At 35.4% G+C, this 23,753-nt stretch overlaps 1 protein-coding gene across 8 annotated transcripts in view; it reads left to right on the forward strand.

The window, feature by feature from the left end:
* Positions 1 to 23,753, forward strand: part of LOC111593166 — a 57,418-nt gene that overhangs the window by 13,671 nt on the left and 19,994 nt on the right. For 7 of the 8 annotated variants that reach the window (XR_003944236.1, XM_030224154.1, XM_030224152.1 and 4 more), the window contains exon 3: positions 475 to 792. The exons of the other annotated variant lie outside the window; for it this stretch is intronic. Coding sequence is in view for 6 of the 7 variants with exons in the window: in XM_030224154.1 (XP_030080014.1) it covers positions 475 to 792 (318 nt within the window). In the remaining variant the exon portion in view is untranslated. The remainder of the gene's footprint in view (positions 1 to 474; positions 793 to 23,753) is intronic. 8 annotated transcript variants of the gene reach the window in all.

Below are 23,753 nucleotides of genomic sequence, written 5' to 3' on the forward strand. Positions count from 1 at the left end.
ATTCGCCCAACAACTGAAGCAACTATGTTGTATATTATATAATATATAATAAATATATATATAAATGCTATATATTTTAAAAAATTTAAGCTCTAGAAAATATATTTATTTTCAAATTGACTAACAAAGTTTACAAATTTACATATTCCATAAAAGTCGAATATTATTTATAGTATATATTATGCCAACGCCCATTTGATGTCTGCCCAGAAAACTATTACAAAATCTGAAAATAATTTATTTTAATTTAAAATGAAATTTATATAAATCTACCTCAAATCATTATAGTTTTGAAAACTCAATAATTGGCCGCATTCAATTAAAATAAAATTATATTTATTTCTATTTTTTCGTACACTCAACCAACCGACTCAATTACATTACACTAAATTACACCCATAACCACTCACTGTCCTGCATCTTGCGGTCTATACCCAACGAAAACACCAAAAAAAAAAAAAACAAAATAAATAGAAAGACGCGGCGCCCTGGCATCAGATGTGGACGCATATGAAACGCCTATCGCACGCCTCCAAAGTCAACTCGACGAGCAGTTTGACTGCACAGAAAACAGACGTGGGCGTTGGCCATCATCACCTGACAGCAAACAACATTACAACAAACACAAACACAACAACAACAGCAACAACACAAATAGGAACAGCAACAACAACCATTAATGGTGGCACAAGCAGAGGAACTATGCCAGGGAAATGCATATTATTCCCGGATAAGACGTCCTCATTGAAAAGCTCCATGTATACGCAACAGGTGTACTTCAGGCCCGATATGGTAGGCTATATACATATGCAGAAAGATCTATAGTTTTCTTTGGCATGGTTATGGCTATACTATATGATAGATATTGGTTTCGGTTATCCTTAAGGTTATTATGGGAACTATTCTTATCAAGTATTCATTTATGTTTTGTAGTCAAAACTATTTGCCTTGAATTTCTCAATATTTCTATTGCAATTTCATATTGAAAATATTGTTTTCTTTTATATTTTGGCTTGTGGTTTATGGTTTTTCTCTAGCATCATAGTTTTATTTTTGTTTGCCTGGCTTTATAATACCAAATATCACGCAACTTTGCCCTTGCCTTAGTTTAAGCCACCCTTCAACAATCTGCAACTTTAAGTCCCCCACGCATTCCACCACCCCTTATTAATATTACCAACTATTTGCATCACAACCTCAGCAGCGGCAAGCGCTGCCAAAGCTCAACGTTGCATTAAATGCAACGCATAAAAAACGTTTATAATAATCATAATCGTAAACATAAACCTCGTTGCAACCAAGGCAAACTCGCGGTTGCAAGTGCCCCCAAAAACAGCTTGCGTTAACGAGGCATGCTGAACTATGTGATAGAAAAATTAATAGTTGAAATACCAGAGCATGAAGGTAATCCAAATGAATTTTCATAAAGTCATAGATATTTCAACCTATTATAATATCAAATTAAAATTGGAATATATTTATTATTGCTTAATTATATAAAAACTTGCGTATGAAATTATTAAAGAAAGTTTGGTAAGGCTTTCTGCAACGATTAAAGTGAAAAGAAAATCGATATAGTCGGGAATGATATGTGTATGAGTGAAGGAAGTGCTTGACTAAAAGATACCTCGCACGTCGCGCAAAGCAACTGATTGAACAATAGAACAAAAGAAGGAACAATAGAAGTAGTTAACTAAAAAGTAGTTTGCTCGTGGTCTGTGTCGGTAAATGATTTCAGGGAATAGCAAAAGTTTTGGCTGATTTGAGACAAATTTACTATGTGTGTGCTACAGAAAGACATATGTAAAAGACAACAAGATCATTTCGAGTTCTAACACAGAACCGGACGCACAGATAGACAAACTTTTTGGGCTGGAGCAATACGATTATTGATTCTTATGGCATCCTCTAAGCCATCTACTGCCCATTACACTACTGCCCTTTAAACCATAATCATATAGCCTGGACGCTTCTGTTGAAATGATTCACACTAAAGTGGCAGCCCAGCTAAACGATGGCACATGTATTATATAAAGCAAATGCCTTTTGAAATGTTTTATCCCATGCCGAATGCATTAAAAATTGTATGAAATGTAGCTCAGACATTCAACATGACATTGGCAAAAAAAAGTAAATGGTCTGTGCAGCAGGCATGATTAGGGATAAATCCTTACAAATACGCTCATTTAGGCCGACTTAAAATGCCAACCAGAAGAATTACGGCGCACATGCATGTGCATGTAAGTCGGCTACGTGTTGGCCATAAACTATTGGCTGAATCAGCTCAGGGTCAGAGGCAGTCACTACTCGCTCCCGTTGCTGAAATATAAACAAAAGCTCGTTAGCCAAGATAAAAAAAATGAAAAATAAAAACCGAAAGGTGACACAGCGCGAAGGTGTGGACGCAATTCAAATGGCATTTGGTGTGTGTGAAAGGTCGCCGAATGCAAATTGGTCTTTAGATTCTGTTTTTCTTTTTCATTTATAATGTTGCGCTTGACATTTTTGATTGGAAAAACCGGCTGAGCTGCACAGCCGGTCAACGTTTTTCTTCATTATGTATATATATATATATATACTTCTTTTTTTTTTTTTGTGAAAAACCTGTAGCAGTAAGTTTTTCAATATCAAGACACATTTAAAGCTTCATTAACATAATTGATGCGCCATTGAGGCTGCTGTTGTGCCTCGCTGCTCTACCACTATGTTGTGTTGCGGGCAGCGCGAATCGCCGGACAGGTTTTCCGGCGCATGCGCAGCCAAACGCTGAACCGGTTTACAGCTGTAAGCTAAAGGCACCTATGGATCTGCGTGTCTGTGTATCTGTGTAGCTACCTAGCCCGGTCCGACGCTCTGTCTCTTCGCACATAATGAGCAACAGCAGTCTGGCTGTGTTACTAGCCGATCGCACACTATAATTTTCAATTTCATTTTGAAATGTTGAAAATGTGAAGTAGAACATGCGCTCATAGACTTTCCACTTTATTGGACAGTCGAAACAAAATCAGATATGCAAGCGAAAATAATGCAAATTGGAGTAGATTTCTCACGGCTTTAAGTGGTTAGAGAGCGGTCTTGCCAATTGGCTACTGTTTTAATAAGTTTATAGCCAGCAATTGCCTTGCGACTTTCAATATATGCAGTTATATGAGTGCAGCTCAATCAAAAATAGGTAGAACTGTGTTTAAAACAATCAATAATATTTGCTTGACAAACTTTTGAAAATTAACATTCCTTTGGCAGCTCAGAACGGAGTGACTGCTTTGTAGCTAACCACTTTTATCAATAACAAAAGAATACCTTAAGAAGGCACATCAAAAGAATAACAATTAAAAGCTAAATGCCGCTAGCCGCTTTACAGGCCCTAGACAAAGCCTATTTAAAGGCAGCAGATAGACTTCATTGATTGTGCTCTCCACACGTCTTGTAACTATCTGACCAAGACTTAAATTTTATAGCCTCCATTGGACTATTAATTATAGCATCTGCTAAACATGCGGGCAGCTGCTAAAAAATTAATGAAATTTTGCGCTGCACGCGTTTTGCTTAAAAAAAAATGCCCAAGCGATATCAATCAACTATATGTAATATATATATATGTATCTAATACATATACATATATGTTCAGCTATAAACTTTGATTCGCAGACGTATAAAAATTTAATATATAAATGAGTTGTCGTCACGAAGCTTAGATACCCTTGTAAAACAGAATTTTTTATATTTATTGTCAAAAATTTTAGGTTTTAAAGAAATAGCTTTATACCTTTAGATTAAGAACATTTAAAGCAACAATAAATAAGCGCCATATTTTTAATTTTAAATATTTAGTATATGTATTTACTTAGCAAAAACTTACATAGGCTTAGTTTGCCTAGTAGCAGCTACTATATGCAGCATATGCCTTTCCTCATTAAGATTTGAAGCTTAACGATGTTTAAGCTTGCATTAAGGCAAAAATATCTAATATATATATCTATACTCTATTTGGCCTTTTCGTCACGTATCAGTTGAGTATATACTAATATCCACGGAAAGGGCATCAGATATAAAAAACAGAATAGGCAGCAAAGCCTCCTGGGCAAACAGGTTCCTGGGCCAGACAAAGGCAGCCGCAAGGTATGCGCCGCATTAATAACATAAATGGCAAAGCCACAAAGAGAAAAAAAAAAAATATATATATATATATACACTCATTTATCTCATGGTAGTCATACATAATGCAGCCGCAGAATCTATGTATATATAAAAGGCAATTTATTGTTACGCCAAGTAAAGTGCAGTAAAAAAGTGAAAAATATAAAGAGAGTGAGAGACAGAGAGAGAGACAGCAAGTCAAGCCCAAGAGTCAAAGTCAGAATCAGAATCAGGGCCTGAGCTGCTGCTGCTGCTGCGACATAAAATTCAATTCGAAGCAATTTTTCTTCTGTTTTTTTCTGTGTGTTGCTGGTTGCGTCTTAAAATCATATTTGATATTCAATATATGGCCGCAGGCCGTGCCGAGCTATACAATATAAATCAGCACTAAAATCAAGTGAAGGAAAATATTACCAGAGAGGAAGTTAAATTTAAACAGCACAAAAATGTTTATAGCACAAAGACTGCCCAGGGATTCAGTTGGACTTGCCTAGCAGCTGTTTCTCTAGGCGAGACAATGGGCTCGCCTCGACATTTCTACTGGATTTTTTGTTTCCCATTTTTTGCAATGCCATGTGCAATTGTCCCTTTAGGAAAATGTCAACTCGGCATCAGTTTGCAGTTTTTCGCTTGGCATTTGCTATGCTCTGTTTGTGGCAGATCTCCGTCCAATTGTTTGCCTTTCGTTCCACATGGCACAGTTGCAATGCCAAATATCAACTCCACAGCATACAATCCAAATATTAATTCCATTTTCTTTCGTCTTTTTTTTTAATTTTTTAACTACGTTTATTTCAATGTCTGTCAATTGTCGTTGGGTAAACGTGCATTGAAATGTGGCCAGCCACATGTTGCAATATTGTCAGTATTTAATTAAAATCGAAAAAAAAACGGGCAAAAGAATTCGAAATTGTCGACGTCAGTTGGAAAGTTTAAGCGTGGCCCGAACTTTATAGCTTGAAGTGCTGTAAAATTTAATTTTGACTAATAATTCTGATCATTGGTCAATTTATTATGAATAGATAGAAGATATAAATTGATTAGGGATTTAAGAGCCTTTGTACTCCTGTTCAAGACTGGATTTTGAATTTATTATTATTATTATTATTTAAACATTAAATAATTTTTTAGATATATTACGTAAACTTGAAGCGAATTTAACATTTTTTAAATTATTCATTTATATTTTTATTAAGTTATTTTTTATAATTTATATATAATATGTATATAATATAAATTATTTATTACAAGTTTATTTTTATTAAATATTTTTATAATTTATATGGTTTTTATATTATTTTTTTTTATATTTTAATATTTATTTAATATTTTTTTTATACAACTATTTTTAGTTTATATATTTTATATTATTATATTATGTATGTTCTATATTATTTTTATATTATAAAAAAATTTGATAAATAAATATAATTATTTTTTATTATTTATATATTTATTTATTATTTATTTATTTTTTTTTTATTATTATTATTATTTATATTATTATTATTATTAAAGCTTTCGAATATATGTTGTCCCCTTAAATATCCTGACATTCAAGCCTAGATTCTTATGCTTCGGTTTCCATAAGCAAGTTACTTGGACAGATCATCAAAAACTCTTAATGGTTTAAAAAATAGTACCTCAATTATATTTTTTATATGTCTCCATGCATTATATTCTAATAATATAGCCTGTCCAGTCCGGTTCATTTTATAGATTTCCCTTTAGCATTATTCGCTCTCTGTGGGGCTTCCCATTAGCCGGACACTCCCTTTGCTAGAATCTATTGCAATTGCACTTCAAAGTCGCCGCTCTATATGCATGCATATAACACCTTTAACATTTAGCCGAAGCTCACCCAGTTTCATTTATTGGTCTTCTAATTAGCAGTGTGACCTTAATCACTTAAGAGTTTACATAACTTGGTACGGGCAGCTGGCAAGCTCAACTCCCACTTGCTGAAAAACACGCTAATTGTTTGCCGGTTGACCCGCCCACAGCTCCGCAAACCGTTTAATTGCATAATGAAAATAAATTTTGGTGACGCAATTAACACACATTTTTCCTAGCTCGAAAACGGTGTTGCAATCGAGTAGCACAGATAAGATAAGGCAGCTAAGACAGATAAGATCTAGCGAAGTATCTAAAATGAACAATTTCAAAGTCAACAACAAGACCAAAAGCTGACGCAAATTTTGGTTGATCTCAAGTTTTGGCCACGCGCAACGCCACTAAAAATATTTAACCTTATATAGAACGAGTATCCAAATTTGGCTAGGCACACGAAATGAATTGAAAAAGAATTCAAGTTTTTCGTTGAGGTGACAATTTAAATGTAGACCTGTCAATAGGTATTACTTAGGCATTTTATGGTGCTACATTTAGGCAAGGCGTGGGCTGAAAACGGCTTTATATACAAATATATATTTGGACTCTGTGGGTCTCTTGCTCTGTCTGTCAATTTCCGCCTTTCAGGCGAGCCATCAATATGATGCCCACAACTTCATATCGTATGCAATTAGCTGACAATTTACAGACGCCACTGAAACGCAGACAATGCCACGCTCTGTGCTCAGCCAGCGACGACCCCAGCACTCATTCAGGGTCAATGTGTTGCAGGCCCAGCAGTCAGTCATCAGTAGAAAAAAGATCACACGGACATCACAAACCAAACTGACAACTGGCTATGAAGATGAAAGTTGCAAGCATCTCTCAGTTTTCTATATGCAATCGACAAATAATTTTATGATAATGCTAATAACAGCTTACAGATCGCAGCCAACTATGAAATGAACCCAGACAGTGCACTGATCTGGCAGCCCTGTACGGAAATGCTGCATCCAATTAAGACCTTCAAAGTTCGCCGGCCTCTATTTGTAATATATATATATATATAATTACTATATATACATGTGTGTGTGTCATCCATAGGAGCCTCTTATATTTTGCCATTTTGTTTTCACACTTAATTAAGTGTCCAAGTATATAGAGTCATATACTTTATCTATATTTTACGATATGACGCGGGTGTTGGTTCTGCCAATTGTGAAGTCAACTTAATACAATATGCTTTCCTATATAGTAGTAGACATAAAGCACTATTAAAACATGCTTGATTTCAATATTTGAATACTACTTGAGTTGTTAGCCTTAATTAATCACATTTCATTCTCTCTCTTTCCAGGTAAGTGCGCATAAAACTTTTGTCTTGACTTTTGTTGACCGTAAGTTCCATTCTATATATATTTGTATTTATATTTATATTGTATTATAAGCTGACAAATTTGAAACTGTTTATGGTTCTTCTTATCGATCACTCGCTGTGAGTAACAATGAGGAAACACTTTAGCTGCCATCGTTGTTGGGCTCACAACTGAGTCGCCTGAAAAGGTATCGCGTGAATGGCTTTTACCGTTGTTGTTTTTTGATTATTTGATTAATTGTAGTATGCAGGAAGTTATTAACAAGGCATGCAAAGGCACCATAAGAGATGCACTGTCTGTCAGAATGGGACAGGCAACAACAACAAAAAAAATACATATACAATTGGTGTGAGACCACGATATAGACTGTGTGGGAGTTAATCAATTAGCCAGCATGGAGCAAAAGAGAAAGGAAGACCATGAATAAAACCAAGTGCAGGAAATGAGAGCAGAGCTAATAACAACACAATAATAGATCAAAGACAGCGAACCTTGACTCGAAAATGTTATATAAAATCATAATTGCAGCAGAGGTAACATAAGTAAGGAAAAAGCTGAGATTGTAAATGAATGAATATGGTAAAGAAAGTGATTCAGTTTAAAGAATCTTAACAAGTCTTTCAATGAGAGATAAAAAATGATGATAAAATAATATAACATAAAAAAGTTTTTATGATGAGTATATAAATGGTTTAAGCAGTTTTAAATTTTTAATTAAAAATTATATAAGCATTGAAAAAATAAATTAATATATAAATAATAAAAATATATAACAAATCTTGTTAATAAGTTTCAAAATGTCTTTATATTTTTAAGCATTATTAAAAGTTATGCGTTTTCTGAAGAAACATCGTTAAAAGTGTAAATAAAAAGCAGAGCAAAAGAGAAAGGGTAATAAAATATATAATAATTATAAATTTATTAAAAAAACTATAACGCATTAAAGAGTGTTTTGTAAGCAAGAATTTTCAAGTCGGCAATGCCTGACTAGAACATACCCTGAACTTTGTGAAGTGTGGATATTCCCAACAGTCGGCGCTTCAGTTGCAGTATGAAATTTACTTTGGAAACAAAATTATTGAATAACTTTTTTTCCAAATGCACTTAGTTAAATATCAAGGCATTATAATGACATACTGATATATGTATTTGACATTGAAATACACCATATACGGACAGATAGGCTGACTGAAAGACAGACATGACTATATCGAATCAGCTCATTATCCTGATAGAAGTATATATATATACTTTGAGGTCTGCCACGTTTACTTCTACTATAGATTTAGTAAAGGATTGATAAAAATTGCATTGCTCAAAAGACGAAAAAATTTGTATAGCAGCAAAAAAGAAAAATGATAAAAATGATGTATAAAATAAATTTTATTATTAATTAAATATAATTTAATTACATCATAATTTATAGATAAAATCATTTATAATTAAACATAAATATCAGCAACTGTTGAAAGTTCCAATACAACCAACAACAGCAATATGAGTTCACATTTGTGAGACCTTTTGCTAAAGGTTTATTTTTTTTTTTAAATCTACCTTCAAGCTCGTTATCTCCCAGAGCTATAATCAGCACAAAAGCTTGTACCTTATTTAGAGAATATCATTAGACGAAAAGCTGCACACTTTCGATTGTGTATGCCTCCGCCAGCTAAATGCCAAAGCATCAAACTGCCAGGTCGAGCGTTCATCGACTTTCACATGTTTCTCTCAGCAACTTGCATTGAGTTTTGTTTATGGCCTCACGATCTTTGTGTATCTCTGTATGTATATAAAAAGAAGAAGACGCTGCGTGGCTTGTGCAAAAATTACTTTCATTTTCAGTCTCGCTGTGGCTTTTAGAAATTGTTCAGTGAAAATTGCATTAAATTGTGGACAGTGGCCCGCATTGCTAACGACTCATTGACAAACTGCCAACGCCAGTTGGCTTTAAATGTGAGTCCAACTTGTGGACAGCTGAGGATTTAAGCATTGCCACACCCACCACCAAGACAGGCAGTGCGGCCTGGCTAAGTGTGTCATGCAAATTGTCGTGAATGTCCGACTGTTTGTATGTCTCTCTGTCTGTCTCGTCTGTCTGTCCATCTGTCTGTCTGTCGGTGTGTAATTTGATATTGTCATTAAGTTTGGTGTGCGCACTCGAGTGTGGCCCAAAGAGCTCTCGGACAAGGAAGTATCTTAGTATCTTTTAGTATCTTTTACACATGCACTGCACTTGACAGCCACTATTATGTTACTGTCAAGTGGGTGGCTGTGGGCGGCTGCCCGACTGCCATGCATTATGCATGCCATGACGCTCATTAGTGCGGCTTGTTCGTCAGGGCCAGGGACGGGGCTGGGCACGGGGACTGACTCTGTAGCTGAGGCCATTTTTAATGGGCCAAAAAGAACAATAGACTTAAATTGCTCTGGGGCGCATTCACGCATTGGCAGCTACGCTGCGTGACCAATGCCAACTTTTTAAATACTCCGCTAACCAGTATATGTGGGTGTCATATAGCTGAGGAAATGGGGTTAACGGGCAGAACACAAAAGGCGAGGATTGACAGCGAAGAGTGCCTAAATGACATTACAGAGTATCGCCCAGTCGAACACAATGCGAATCGAATCAGCGCGGAAATTAACTAATATAGGCTTTTTACCTGTATCTCTTTTTCATAGCTGCTTACAGTGCATCTCGAGTCGAGTTGACTCGCACAGCTGCTTCCATATTGCGTTTTGAAAATGAACTAAAATAATCGTTTAGTGGAAAGTTTTTGGGACTTTATCTTTAGCTACTTGCAGCGCATCGCCCCCGTGAAGCACGCTCGTCCCAATAACTTCAACTTTCCATTGCTACGCACAGCTGCTAAATTAGCTGGAAAATCTCAAAGTCTTCACTTTCATAACATCATCAAATTGTTCTCTTCACATTTTCCACTCAATGACAAAACTTTTAAATGCTTTTCGCCTTTGAGCGATTGCAGCGCAGCAAGCACTTAGCTTAAAATGTCAAATGTCAGCCGAAGAGTATACGAAAAAGATGACAGAAATTGTTACCCAATGAATACGATTTCGCAAGCATAGAAATTATCTAGCTCTTAAATGAAGAATGACACTTTTAGTGGCCCATGGAAGTGACAATTGAGTGCGAAGCAAAAAGCAGCGCCGGCCAGCACTGCTGACAGCTTGCCAGTTAACTGCTGAAATGTGAAAGCAACTAATTGGATATACAGAGTACTCGCGCAGACTTTTTGGTACCAGCAGACCAAACATGATATGTGCGGACTGTTTTCTGCTAATATTGTGGAACTGCTTGTCGAAACCAGTTCCGAAACGAAACATTTGTAAATAAGCAAGATGAAGATACTGCAAAAGCTACTTGAAAAAGAATAATTTACAATGAGCTCAACTAATTCCTTACAGCAAAATGAGCTAGTTCTTTTAGTTATGAGAAAACGATCTTCAATATTAGTGAACTAGTTCCATTTTGTTATTTAAATATAATAAAACCATTTTTAATATGCTTAAGTTTAATATATGCCTAGTTCTCTTAGTTAAAAAAGAACAATTTTTGGCGTGCTTGAACTAGTTCAATTCTACGTAAGACTTCAGCTTAAAAACATTCACTGTTCTTTTAGTTACAAACGATTTTTAATATTCGAAAAATAGTTCCATTTCAACTAGTTTCATGCATAGTTTAACAGAAACCAAATTTTTATATTGTCGAACTAGTTCCATTCCAGTTCCACTTTGAGTTTGAATATATTTCAAGTTCTTTCACTTAAAAGAAAACTATTTTCAATCATCTTGAACTAGTTCCATTATAGTTAAGATTTTAGTCTTTTAGTTAAAAGAGAACAATGTTTAGTATTTCTTAACTAGTTCCACTCCACTTCAAATTTGATTATGAATGCATTTCTATTTTTTATGTGCAGCTCAAAATTTGCATTTCTTTTACGAACTAGTTCCGCTTTAAAATTGTTCCTCAGCCAACATTTCATTTATAGATTTAACAAACTCATAATTTATCTCATAATATTTGATTAAAGAACTGGGTTTATTCATAAAAAGATCCAGTTCCAGTCTAACAAGTTTTGAGTCAGAGTACACAAACAAGTTTGTATAAATGAAAAAGTGTTTCATAATATTAAAAAAACAATGCAGAGCAGCAGAAAAACAGTTTCTAAAATCTTACTCAACTTTAAAATTTCATAATATAAATATAAATAATATAAATAAATTACTCATGTCTTGCCCAGTTAACAGGCTCTGGCTGTGAAGATTAATCAATCTGCATATTCAATAAAAACATTGTCATAAATGTTATATAAGATGATGCGATGCGTTACGCTTGCTGCGGTCGACAACTGTTAAAAACATGCTTAAACAATGCCAACTGATTCAAAACGGAATATGCTTAAAAACATGATCTCCGGCTGCGACTAGTTATCCACTTTACGATTGCCCAGATTAACCAAAAAACACAACACAAAATTTATGCACTCGTCTGCCAAGCGAGACCGCAGCCAAAAAAAAAAATATATATATATAAAATATATATATATGTATTTATAGTTGGATATGAAAAACTGAAAACCGCAGGCATTTTAATTTTTTATATGTTTAAACACGAAAAAACACAGTCTGCACCAATGTCATGATAGCTCGATTTGCAATTTGCAATTTGCATCCAAGAGATACACTATTTTCGCGCTTTGGCAGCCATCAGATACATTTTTCACAAATTTCCATACAAATCACGTACATTCCGCTGGCCGCGTGCCGTATTTATAATTGCATGCATTTGCCAAAAATTAAAAAACGAATACGCAAATTAACATATATACAACATTTATATATATATAAATATATATATATATTTATATATATATATGTATATATATATTTATATTTTATTATGAGGCAAACACTTTTGCTGAATGAATTTGCGTCATTTGGCGCTGCGGGCCGTTGGCATTACAGTGCACATCTCATTCGGCTTTAATTCATAGATGATTCACTTGACTTGAAGTTTCCCCCGCCCGACCTATGTATGAGTAATCGGAGCTGTTAACGCTGAACGCTTTATGCAAATTTATGGCATATAAAATACTTTCGCTCGTGTGAGGAATTCTTTTAGTCTCCGTTTTTGTCTAACTGCTTGCACAGCTGAGCATCATCATCAATTAGTCATAGTTGTGTGTTGTGTCTGGTTGTAGGCGTTTGCTAATTGTATAACTACAACTATTGTAACGTCTGAGGTTTTTTGCTGCTTGCTAAGCTGTGATCTGCTCAGTGCATGCAGTTAAAATTCTTATCAATTTCAATTGAGTACAAAATGTCTGAGTTTTGTGTTAGCTTAAGTCAAATTTGTATATTTTTCTACGCTAAAATAAATTACTTTTAGTAATTCGAAAAGTCTCAAAAACAAGTTCATTTGCCTCAAGTATTTAGCAACAATGTGTAACAACACTTGAAAATACACTTGACTCGGGCTGCCAGCAAATTTGGCCTTAAAATGTGGCCAAGTTGAAATTTTTCTATCACATTTCTTTTGCTGCAACAATTAAATTAATTAAATTTACGCTTTTGGCGCATTTAATTGAAAAAAGCAACAGCAGAAAGAAATACAACTTCATTTCAAGAGAAGCAGTGAAATTTGTGAACAACAGCAAACAAAACGCGGAGCACTTGAGCGAAGCATCTTCAAGAGACAAACGCTCTGCTCAACGGGGCGACAATAGCAAAATGTAAGCACATATATATACGTATACATATATATATAAATATATATATATAAAGTTTAATATTCATAAAGCAAAAGCAACAACACTCAGACAATAATGACAATTGCATAAGGCCAAAAACTCACAGACAGAGTTGTTCACCCCTTTATTTGCTCGCTTGGGCAATCATGGCGCGTAGTGCCAGATACAAAGTCAGATAATATTACAGCAACAACAACTGTCTATGGCTCGCAGCTTCTTCTTCTAGTGCTTCATATTATTATCATTATGATTATGATTATTTCGTTCATTAGTTTTGTGCGCGCTGTTGACACTCTGACATATTTCCAGATACGCCAACTTTCCCAAGTTTCTGTTTTATATTTCTTGCCATCATTTGGCAACGAATTTAAAGTCATTTGAAACGTGTTAATGTGCCTTTCGAGCTTCTGTGCTTTTGAGCATTACGCCACAGCCCCACAACCCCACAACTCCACAGTTTCACAGCTCCACACAAAAAAATATGTTTATATAAGACAAAAGAAAAATAAACCTGGTCAGTTCTTTACTCTTAACTTTTCCACTTTAATTGTGGCTCAAAACTTTCGCAAGTGAAATTTCTGGCAACTGAAAAGTTTTGTTTTTTTCTCTTCTATTTTTTTTTTTTTGCCTTAACTTGGACGTTGTCTAAAGTTAATGTTGGCTTTGACGGTCATTGTCGAAAAGGTTTCTATGTTAATTAGACAAAAAGCTTTTCCGTGAATGAATCTTAATTTATGATTATGTTATATGCTTCAAGAACTTGGCAACAACTGGAGTTAGGTAACTGTGTTTCACTTGAATTACTCTTATTACAGCAAATATTTTACTGAGAATTCTCAGCAGAATTTATTACTATAAATGTATTTATTATTAAACTCGAATACTAGAGTCCAGCTTCGGCTACATCTTCTGGTATTATATTATCAATTTATAATCATTTAACAATTGAATTGCGCTTTTATCTATAAACAACTTAAAATGACAAATGGCCAACTTGTAATTCCATTTCCCATTCTAAGCAATTTCACAATTTGCTGCATCATTTTCTTGGCTTGTAAGGAAAATTGTCGAAAATTTGCCGCTTCTTTGGCTTTGCACACAGCTGACAGCCGTCCCCCAACTGTGGACCAATTTTTTACACAGATTCTTTTTGTTTTGGCACCCCGGCTTTGACATTGACACAACAACTTTTACCAACCTCAATTACAATCAATCACATATGTTGTATTATGGTGTTTGCTGTTGTTGTTGCTTTGGCTGTGTGCCAAATGGCCTAGAGCGTTGGAGACGTGCGTGTTTTGGCCAACTGCCTATGGCCAGAAATTACAATAATGATAAACACACACGCCCCACATAGTCCAAGAGCGGACAAAGCAAAAGTTTCTGGTCTTAAGTAAAAGCAACGTTTTAGTGCGCAAAAATTTCATTTATCATCCAAGCTTCCACTTTGATACCAATGACAAAAGACTGTCGCAGCCTTTTCTGAATGATGATGATGATGCGGCCACCGATGATAATGATAATGATAACGATAATGACAATGATGACGTTCGTTGCCGCTGATAAATCTCTTGGACACAAGTTGCAGCACATGTTTTGCCAGCACTTTTCCTGCTCGAAAAGATTTCACTCTCTAGGCGATGTCGTCCAGCTAAGTGGCTAAAACCAACTCGTTTTCGCCACAGCGCAAATGTCATTTTTTTCTAATCGACCGAAACTTGACCAGTTTTTCGATTTCATTTGCGGAAAAGCGTTGAGTTTCACACAAAAAAAATGTAATACGCACAAAAATTTTAATTATTTATTGGCTGACCATAATTAAAATAAAAAGGCGAATCATTGAGGAGCAGGAAGTGCCGGAAATACACATTATGAGAAAGTTGAAGTCTTACCTGAGAGTTGTTGAAGTCTCCCCAGATATTTATAGGCAGCAAATCGTATAATCGCTTGCGAATGTCAACTCAATTTGATACGTATTTGCGAATAAATTAAGATTTTACTACAAAAGACGTTTTTTATAGTGAAGAGGAATATTTACATCAAAATTGATTAAAAATGTTGAAAAATATTTTCATTCAATAAAAAGTTATAATTTAATTGTTTTTAGTTTTGAATTTAGTTTTTTATTATTTTTAATATAATTTTTAAAAATTTATAATTTTGTTTTTCTAGTTGTAATTTAATATAATATATTTTTTTTCTTTTTTTAACATTGTTTTAATATTTTAAATTTAATTTTTTAAAATGTATATTACATTTTAAAATATTTTAAGTTTTATTTTTATTTTTTTTTTGATAACAAAGAATATTAATTTCTTTCTAATAATATCAAATATATTAAATAATATATTTAATTGAAATTAAATATGTTTTCATATATCTTTTATTTTATTGTATGTTATTTTTATTTTATTTAAGCAATTGGTTTATTATTATCGAGCTCTTATATTTTTCAATAAAACTCTAATTATATTTTAAAATAAATAAATTAAATATATTTATTCATAAATAGAATAGAATCAAATCATCCGAAGAAAACTCAGCAAAATGCAAAGCAAAATTAAATTTGATTAATCTCTGATCAAATTTACATTATAATTTAATATATATGCCTTAAATAAATATATATTCATCATAATCAATAATCAAAGAATAACGAGCCAACAAAATACAATAAAAAAGAAAACAATAAATCATATTAGCCTAAGAAAACTCCATTGATTACAATAAAAACCTGCTAGCAAATAACTACATGCCAACGATAGTAAAAACTAAGTGATAGTTATATAACACATGTTAATCTTATATAACTGCTATGAAAGCATATTCATGACAGCCGTTGGCCTCAAGTGACCCACTTGAGCTACTCTGCCGCCCATAAACAATGCATAAAAATCAATGAAGCTTACGAAATGTTTACCGCCCATTAGCACATCATAAAGCAGCATAAAGAGAAGACAACACCGCCATGCACTTTTCTCACGGGCACCTCAAGTGTCTCAGCCTTGGACGCGGTCCCTCCCTCGGTTTCGGTAGCCACACACACAGACATATTCTATATATTTATGTACACAGTAGAGCCGGGTCCTTCAAGTGCACATGCTAATCAGCCAAAGAAATATGAGACGTTTCGCTATATGACATATGTGACGGGCCGTAAAAGTAAAAACACACACATGTAAGACTTCGCTTTTGGCTGGGAGTACACACTTGTTGTAGGTGCTACAATATCATCATTTAAAGCTACTTGTGGCTAGTTATACGGCTTACATTCGGAAGCAGCAGCAGCAGCAGCAGCAAATGCTGTCACCTTCAGTGGGTCAGTGCAATGAACTGTGCAACGATACGCCCCACTCAGAGCAAACACATCTGATCCCCGCACATTTCCGCAATAGTTTGAAAACTTAAGCATAAGTAAGGAATAGCATATTTAAATGTGACTGACTGCTGAATACCCTGCACTTAGTTGGTAGTTGAACTATATCAAATCTTGTGTATAAAACTTCATGGCTTTCTAAATAAGAGTTTTATGAAAACATCACAAAATTATACTTAAGTGTGACTGACTGCTGAATACCCTGCACTTAGTTGGGAGTTGAAAAATCTTGGCTAAAAAATTCTTGGTACTCTAAATAAAATATTTATGAATAATTGACAAAATAATATTTAAGTATGTTTGACTTCTGAATACCCCGTATTAATTTGTGAGTTTTCTAAATTAACATTTAACGATACAACTCATAGACTATGGGGTACTCTAAAAATCAATAAGCTGCACTCACAGACGGGGCAATCACTTTAATTATTTATAAGTATTAAGGAGTTGGACATGTACTGGAAGAATCAGTACATTGTTATTCCGGATGTTGTTGCATTTGTTGCTGCTGGCAAATGAAGGTAAGAAATTTCTAAGGAACTGCAGCAGGTGCCCTGAGGACAACAGGCGGCGTTTTGTCATTAAGGCCACCCCGTCCATATTGATGTGTATGTGTGTGTGTGTGTTTCTTCTTTATTCAGACAATTTGTCTTTCTTTCAATCTTTTTGGCATGCATTACCCTTAATGAACTGCGCTCAGGGTTCGACAAAGTATGGCGTACGCTACCTGCATAATTTCGAGGCGTATGCGAACGCAGAGCGGGCAGAAAACCAGGCGCTATTATAAATAATTGCACAAGAAAATAGGTAAAAGAGCGCAAAGTTTCTTACAATCTCGACGAACAACGGACCAAGAACAATGGAGAGCCATTCACCTGGCACAGTTCTCACGGCGTTCGCTGTGGGTAGGCAAAAACTGAGCACAACTGCGTTTTGGTTAGGTAGGTGTTTACATAGAGGAAATGGGCGGTAAAGAGAAACACAGAGAGAGAGAGAGAAAGCAAAGCGAGAGAGAAAGGCTGATGCGTAAGTGCGATAACACTGAGAGAACGAGCTGCAAATACGAATGGCTTAGATTGTAGAACCGATTTAAAGGGCTGCGCTTTAAACATGAGAACACCTGTCTATCACCTCTTATCTACGAGTGTTAAATTGTAAAGCAAAAGTGAAAGTCTATAATCAAAAGAAATAGAGAAGAAGAAATGAAGATCTGCTTCAAAGTGAACATAGATTAGCAAGTGCTGAAGAGGCGGGGAAATGTCTTTAAAGAGAAGTTAAAAGAGTGCGAAAAGAAGAAAGGGAAAAGTAAGATGTGTTTCTATTTCTGTTTCCATTTATTTTAACAGTTTTTTTGGGTTCTTTACATAAGTTGAGGGAAATCTGCTTGAGACGAAGCATAACACTTGCTGTTATAGATTTTGGTATATCAGAAATTTGCTTTACCTTTTTCTAATCTACTTCCTATATCTTTAACCTTATTGCAACTTATATCTATTCATGTTCACATCAATTCACAAAGAAAGGTGCATCTATTATACACATTAGCATAGCTTAAAGCCCAACAAAGTGTATGCCACAAATGGCCCATCCATGCGCACATCCAGCAGCTAGTTAGCCAGTGGAGAAGAGTCTTACACCTGACTGACTGACACCTCAATGAACTTCAATGCAAATCAGTCAATGTCGAAAAACCCATTTGCTGGCCAATGCTCAAATGTCGACAGCGATGGATAATCAAAACCAGCTATGAAATTTTCCAAATACTAAACAAAGTTTTCCAAAAACAAAACAAGTGGAAAGCAGTAAAAGCCAACAACAGCAGCGAAGTCAAAAAAAAATGATTGACAGGAAATTTAATTGAAGCATTGAACCTGGCTAACAAATGCAGCGTGTGTGGGCGGGGCAAGAGTTTGACGTGGTTTATCTGCAGAGTTGACAAACTTTTATGTCGTTTGTCAACGCAGCGTTCAATCAACTGAAATTTGCTGTACACTCTCGAGTCCAGACGCACGGAGTTATGATGACAAAAGAGCTGGTTAACTGACGTTTACACTACCTGCTGCTAGCTGAGCTAATTTGATAAGGGCAAGGAACGAAGGGCTGCTTGGCAAACAGGGCGAGCCACATATCAAGATAAATGACACGAGCTTTGACCGCAGTAGCTGTGTATGCTGTGTGCTGTGTGCCTGAAGCGCAGCGGTCAACAGCTGCACAAATTTGGACCGTTATCTGCTCTTGATGCATGGCAAGTGGGGATGCTCAGGTGAAAAGCCAAATGAATTACATACAGAGGGAAGTTAAGTCGTTCCTATGAAGCTCATATATACATTCTATGTGGGAGATTTTTCGATAGCTCATCTAACAACAGCAAGTACTCGCATTTGACTTTACATAATGGAATCTAAAAACAAACTCAGGGAAACGCTCAAGAGTTGAGTGGGTGATAGTGTTGCTTTATAAAAGGGCTCGCCCGCTGCTGGATTGCTTCAGTCGGTACCCTGTTGTCCGTCTTCTAGCAAATATGTGAATTGTTATTAAGTGTATTAAATAGAATTTTAATTGTAAGGAACTGTTTCACAAATAAATTTTATAACAATGCTAGTCATCAGCATCATCATCTTTCTGATAATGATCATTAAATAAATATTATCATTATTATGCTAATCATTATTATATTATTATTATTAACTAAACATTATTATACCAATGATCATTTGGAGTATGAGTAGGTAATAAATTCATTCATTCTAGTTAATTTAATGATCAATAAGAGTTTAATAATTTTTTGGTAATTGATATTTTAAAAATAACTATAATATTTATATATATATTATTTATATAATAATAATAATAATAATATAAGACTTGAAGAATTCTAGAATATTTTAGCATTTTTAAGTTAATTTAAATATGAATTGACTTTAAGAACTTGATTTATTTTGCCATTACTAGAAGAGGTAGTGCTGAGGAAGTAATATAATTATTATCAAGCTGAGCTCAGAGGACATATACAGATTAAGAACTTTCTTCAGACAGCTTAGCAATCAATTGATGTGAAATTTAATTTTAAGAACCGCCTTAAGAAAATAATATTCAAAAATAAAGAAGGTTGAGAAATCTGATATTTGGAAACAAATTGTATTAATAGTTGAATTGAATGTTAGAGAATTTAAAAAATAGAATGGAATTTAGTGGAATGGAATGGAATAGAAATGATGGAATGGAAAATAGAATAAAATTATGCTGAGGCATGTCGAGTGCTCTCAACGGCAGCACGAACTTGTCAACTGAAAGGTTAAATTGCTGCGGTATCTTTTGTGGCGCAGTTAACACGAAGTTACGCTTCAGGCTCTAATAAGGCAAGAATAATCGTTAGCATTTGCACGCAAAGTGTATTCACACCTTTATTTGCACGGCTAAAAGTAGCTGAGAGCTGCAGATATTTTCGCACACAGCGCCGCTGCGCCATTCGCTTCCTCAAATATGGCAGGAAAAAAAGCGCTGAATGTGTATTCAAATTGCTCATCAGTGAATTCTAATTTACATAAACAATTAAAGGCAGGCGAAAATAAAGCAAGTGGAAAGCGGGCGGGCGGGCGGGCGGGCGGCCTGTAGGGGCAGGCAATCGTGACGCCCGTTAACTGTTTAATGCGACAATTAAAAAAATTATTGCTCATACGCACTGGTGAACGCCTGACCTTACAAAGCGACAGCAGTCAGCCAGCTGCTGCCACAGCCTCAGCCTCCGCCTCAGCCTCATATATCTGTCGTTCAACTTGACGCCCACGTACCACACTGTTGCACACTGTCCATAAAAGCAACAACAGCAACATTAAGAAAACAGCTCTAGTGACAAATAAGTCGTCTCTGGCACTTGACTCGTTCGCTGTTCAATTTGTGTTGTTGTTGCTGTTCTCGTTCCACTTGATTGCGCTGTAGAACTCGTTTTTAAGGTGTTTAATAAAAACATTTCTTACTTCTTTTTTTTGCTTTTGTTTTGTAACATTTTGACAATTTATTGCAAGTTTGTATTGAGTTTTTATTTAATAGAAACCCACTTGAATATTTGGCTGTCCATTGAGCTACATAAATATATTTAAGCCTATTGTTCGAGCAGATCAATTAACAGCCAAGCTTTAAAGCTTGTTTCAATTGTTACGATCTGTAATTGAATATCACTTGCAGGCTTTTTTAGATATATGTAAATACATTTAATAAAAATTTTATATACTCTGAAAACTTATGGCCGCTACTATTTTTTTGAATCTACTTTAGATATTGCAGTTTATAGATAAGCTTCCAGTTTAACAAATATTCGTTAGTTTTACATATTTTAATTAACATTTCTCTTCTCTTTCTCTCTCTGTCTCTTTACAGGTGAGTGTCAACAACAACAACAAAACGCCTCTGGCTTTACAGGCAAGTCATATGGAAAAAAAATTGAAAACATTTTCCAATTCAATGCGCTAACTCCGCTGCCAATAGGCCGTCAGCTCTTATCAAGATGCATTCGAACAAGCCAATTTAGCCATGAACAAACAGCCCCCCTACCCAATAGCAACTCCAATCCTTAAACTGCGCCAATTGCAGTCAATCTCCTTTTTTTCTTTTACTTTTTTGCTAGCTGCATTTGGTGCTTGGAAATGTTTGCCAATTTTGTTTTGGGTCTGCGATAAGACAGCAGAAATATGACAGCACGAAATGAATGAATGAATGAATTCGCAATGAGAGAACTGGCCTGCAGTTCTGTGCCCCGCCACCAATTGGCAATAGCCCCTGTTGGCCAGCTGTGCGTTCGTGTCTGGCAAAAAATATCAATGCTGTCGCTCGCATATGCTGCGCTACGTGTTCATGTTAAATGTCATAATCAGACGCAGTCACACACACACCGACACAGACACTAGCTAAAAGTATCTGTAGCTACATTGTAGCTACTCTCAACATGTTGCATAAATGTAAACAGCATGCGAAATGGCTTTGCCTTCGCCTTTACAGAAGGGGGCGTGACCTCAGGCAAACTTCGTTGTAGCTAATGGATACACAGATCTGCTAAGCTACTCACTCGGATGCTTTTCAAGTATTTGAGCTGTCGTCAATTGCAGCTCGTAAAACAAAGTCTAACTTAGAGATATATCTAGCTATAATTTCTGCAGATTTATGCAGTGGTTCACACAACAACACACAGATCCAAAAAAGGCGAACTCCGACAATCGCAAGAAGCCCGCATGACGCCATCGCATCTGAGCTGAGAGCTTGCACAAATATGCAAGGCATTTTATATAATACACAAATATTTTTATCGAAAACTATTCGAAGTTTTAATACACTTGTATTTCAAAAGTTCAGAATTTATTTATATTCAAACACTAAATGAGTTTGGCATTACACAATTATAATTTATGCATCAGTTATATATAATAGGAATACACCATTTCAATAAATAGTTTCTGCTATAAATCTTACTTTAATACAATGCTCAATAATTCCTATTTAAACATTATCTGCCTTAAGTTCCACTTAATATATTATTCAATCATAATTCCCAATAATCTCAGCTGAGATGATATCATTCCAAAAATATGTATATCATTCGCTGGGATAGGGCACCAGCTATATCTACTTCGAAGTAAACATCTCTCAGGGACAAGCAATTTTTGGCACTGCCAATCGAGCGACACTTCCTGGCCCAAGTTCAAGGGCTCTTCTCCAGGTCCTCTTCTACGTCGTCTTCTTTCCATCTGTGGCACATGCATAAATTGTGAGCAATTTTTTCGGCAGACCTGGCGACGCCTCAGCAAGGCCCATAGACGACTGCCAAGATGATGTATTTTTTCTGCTTTTTTCACCATTTTTTTCCGAGAACAGCAAAAATTCTTGTACCTCTTTTCGCCTGTCTCGTTTTTATTTTATTTTGAGCAGGATCTTTGGTCGTGTGAATGGTTCCGTTGAGGATTCCCGCTCTACCGCTCTCTCTCTCACTCTGTATTGGATGGTTCGTCTTCTGTTTGGGCCGCCCCGCTGTGAGAATGAAATTGTGCGAATGGCAGCAGGCGGGTTTTCTATTGCATTTTAAATGACTTTTGAATGCTCAAATATGAGTGTGCGTGTGTGTGTGTGTGTGTGTGAGTGTGCTATAAGCTGCATGTGGCAGCATTTCAACGTTTTTGCACTCTGCTCTGACATGCCCAAATATGTGTGCTTGATAACGGCATTTGAGCGGGTTGAGTGCTTGGTTTGATGTATTGCGAGTGCCACTCGAGTGCTGCGTGAAGGTCAATGGGTTGCCGGCTTATAGCTCTGTAGAACAGCAGGAAATAGCTAAAAGAAGAAAGAGTTCGTCAAATGGAATTGCTAAATTCCTAGTTCAGAATGGTCTGAACAGTCTTAAAAGTGGGAAAGAGTATATTTTTATTTCTAGTATTCTAGGTCAACATTTATGGACGAGAAAGTTTTCGTACTCTTGTGTGAGACTAAAGGGTTCAAAAGTAGAAGAAAACATCTTTGCTCTTATTTGGTATATATGAAGTGAGATGAGACTAAAGACAAGTTGGTCAATCTAGTCGAGCTATGTCTGCTTGTTAGACTGTTTCAGTTGAGATCATAGAAACTAACTTCAAAAGGGCTCATCATTTTGACTGATAAATAGCATAAGTTTCACTCATAATAATAATCATAATTAATTATACATTTAAAATTTCAAAGAACACTGTTTCTATAACCAATTAGTCAAATATTTCAATGATAATAAACAACAGACCCTTAACAGAGCTTTGCATATTTATTTCGACTCGTTTTGCTTTATAGACATAATCGTCTTATAGTCGTAATCGTGTTATGACACATAGAATAGCTAATCTTAAAAAATATGTGTATAAATTAAATAAAAAAAATATATTGATTAAAATTCCGCATAGATTTGTGAACTGCGAATGTAGAAAATTCTATTTGCCCCAATGCATAGTCAAATGTTGGCAAGCTGCAAGCGCAAGTTTTAGTTTGTTCACTATATTTGTTTATGCCAAAAAAAAAAAAAAAAAAACAAAAGAAAAAATCGTAGCAAAATCTGTGAAGGTCGTCTTATTAACACATAACCCATAAAAGCTAGTCAAGAAACGACATCGACCGTAGGCACATGTTTGGCTAAATACAACAATAGCAGCAACAACATTAAGAAGAACAACAACTGCCATTGGCTGCATAGAAGTGCCCACATGTGTGTCACGTCACGGCAGACGACAACGGCAATGGCAACAGCTACACACTGCTACG

This window comes from Drosophila hydei, unplaced genomic scaffold, assembly GCF_003285905.1.
Source record: "Drosophila hydei strain 15085-1641.00,03,60 unplaced genomic scaffold, DhydRS2 tig00000364-arrow-arrow-pilon, whole genome shotgun sequence".
Lineage (NCBI taxonomy): Eukaryota > Metazoa > Arthropoda > Insecta > Diptera > Drosophilidae > Drosophila > Drosophila hydei.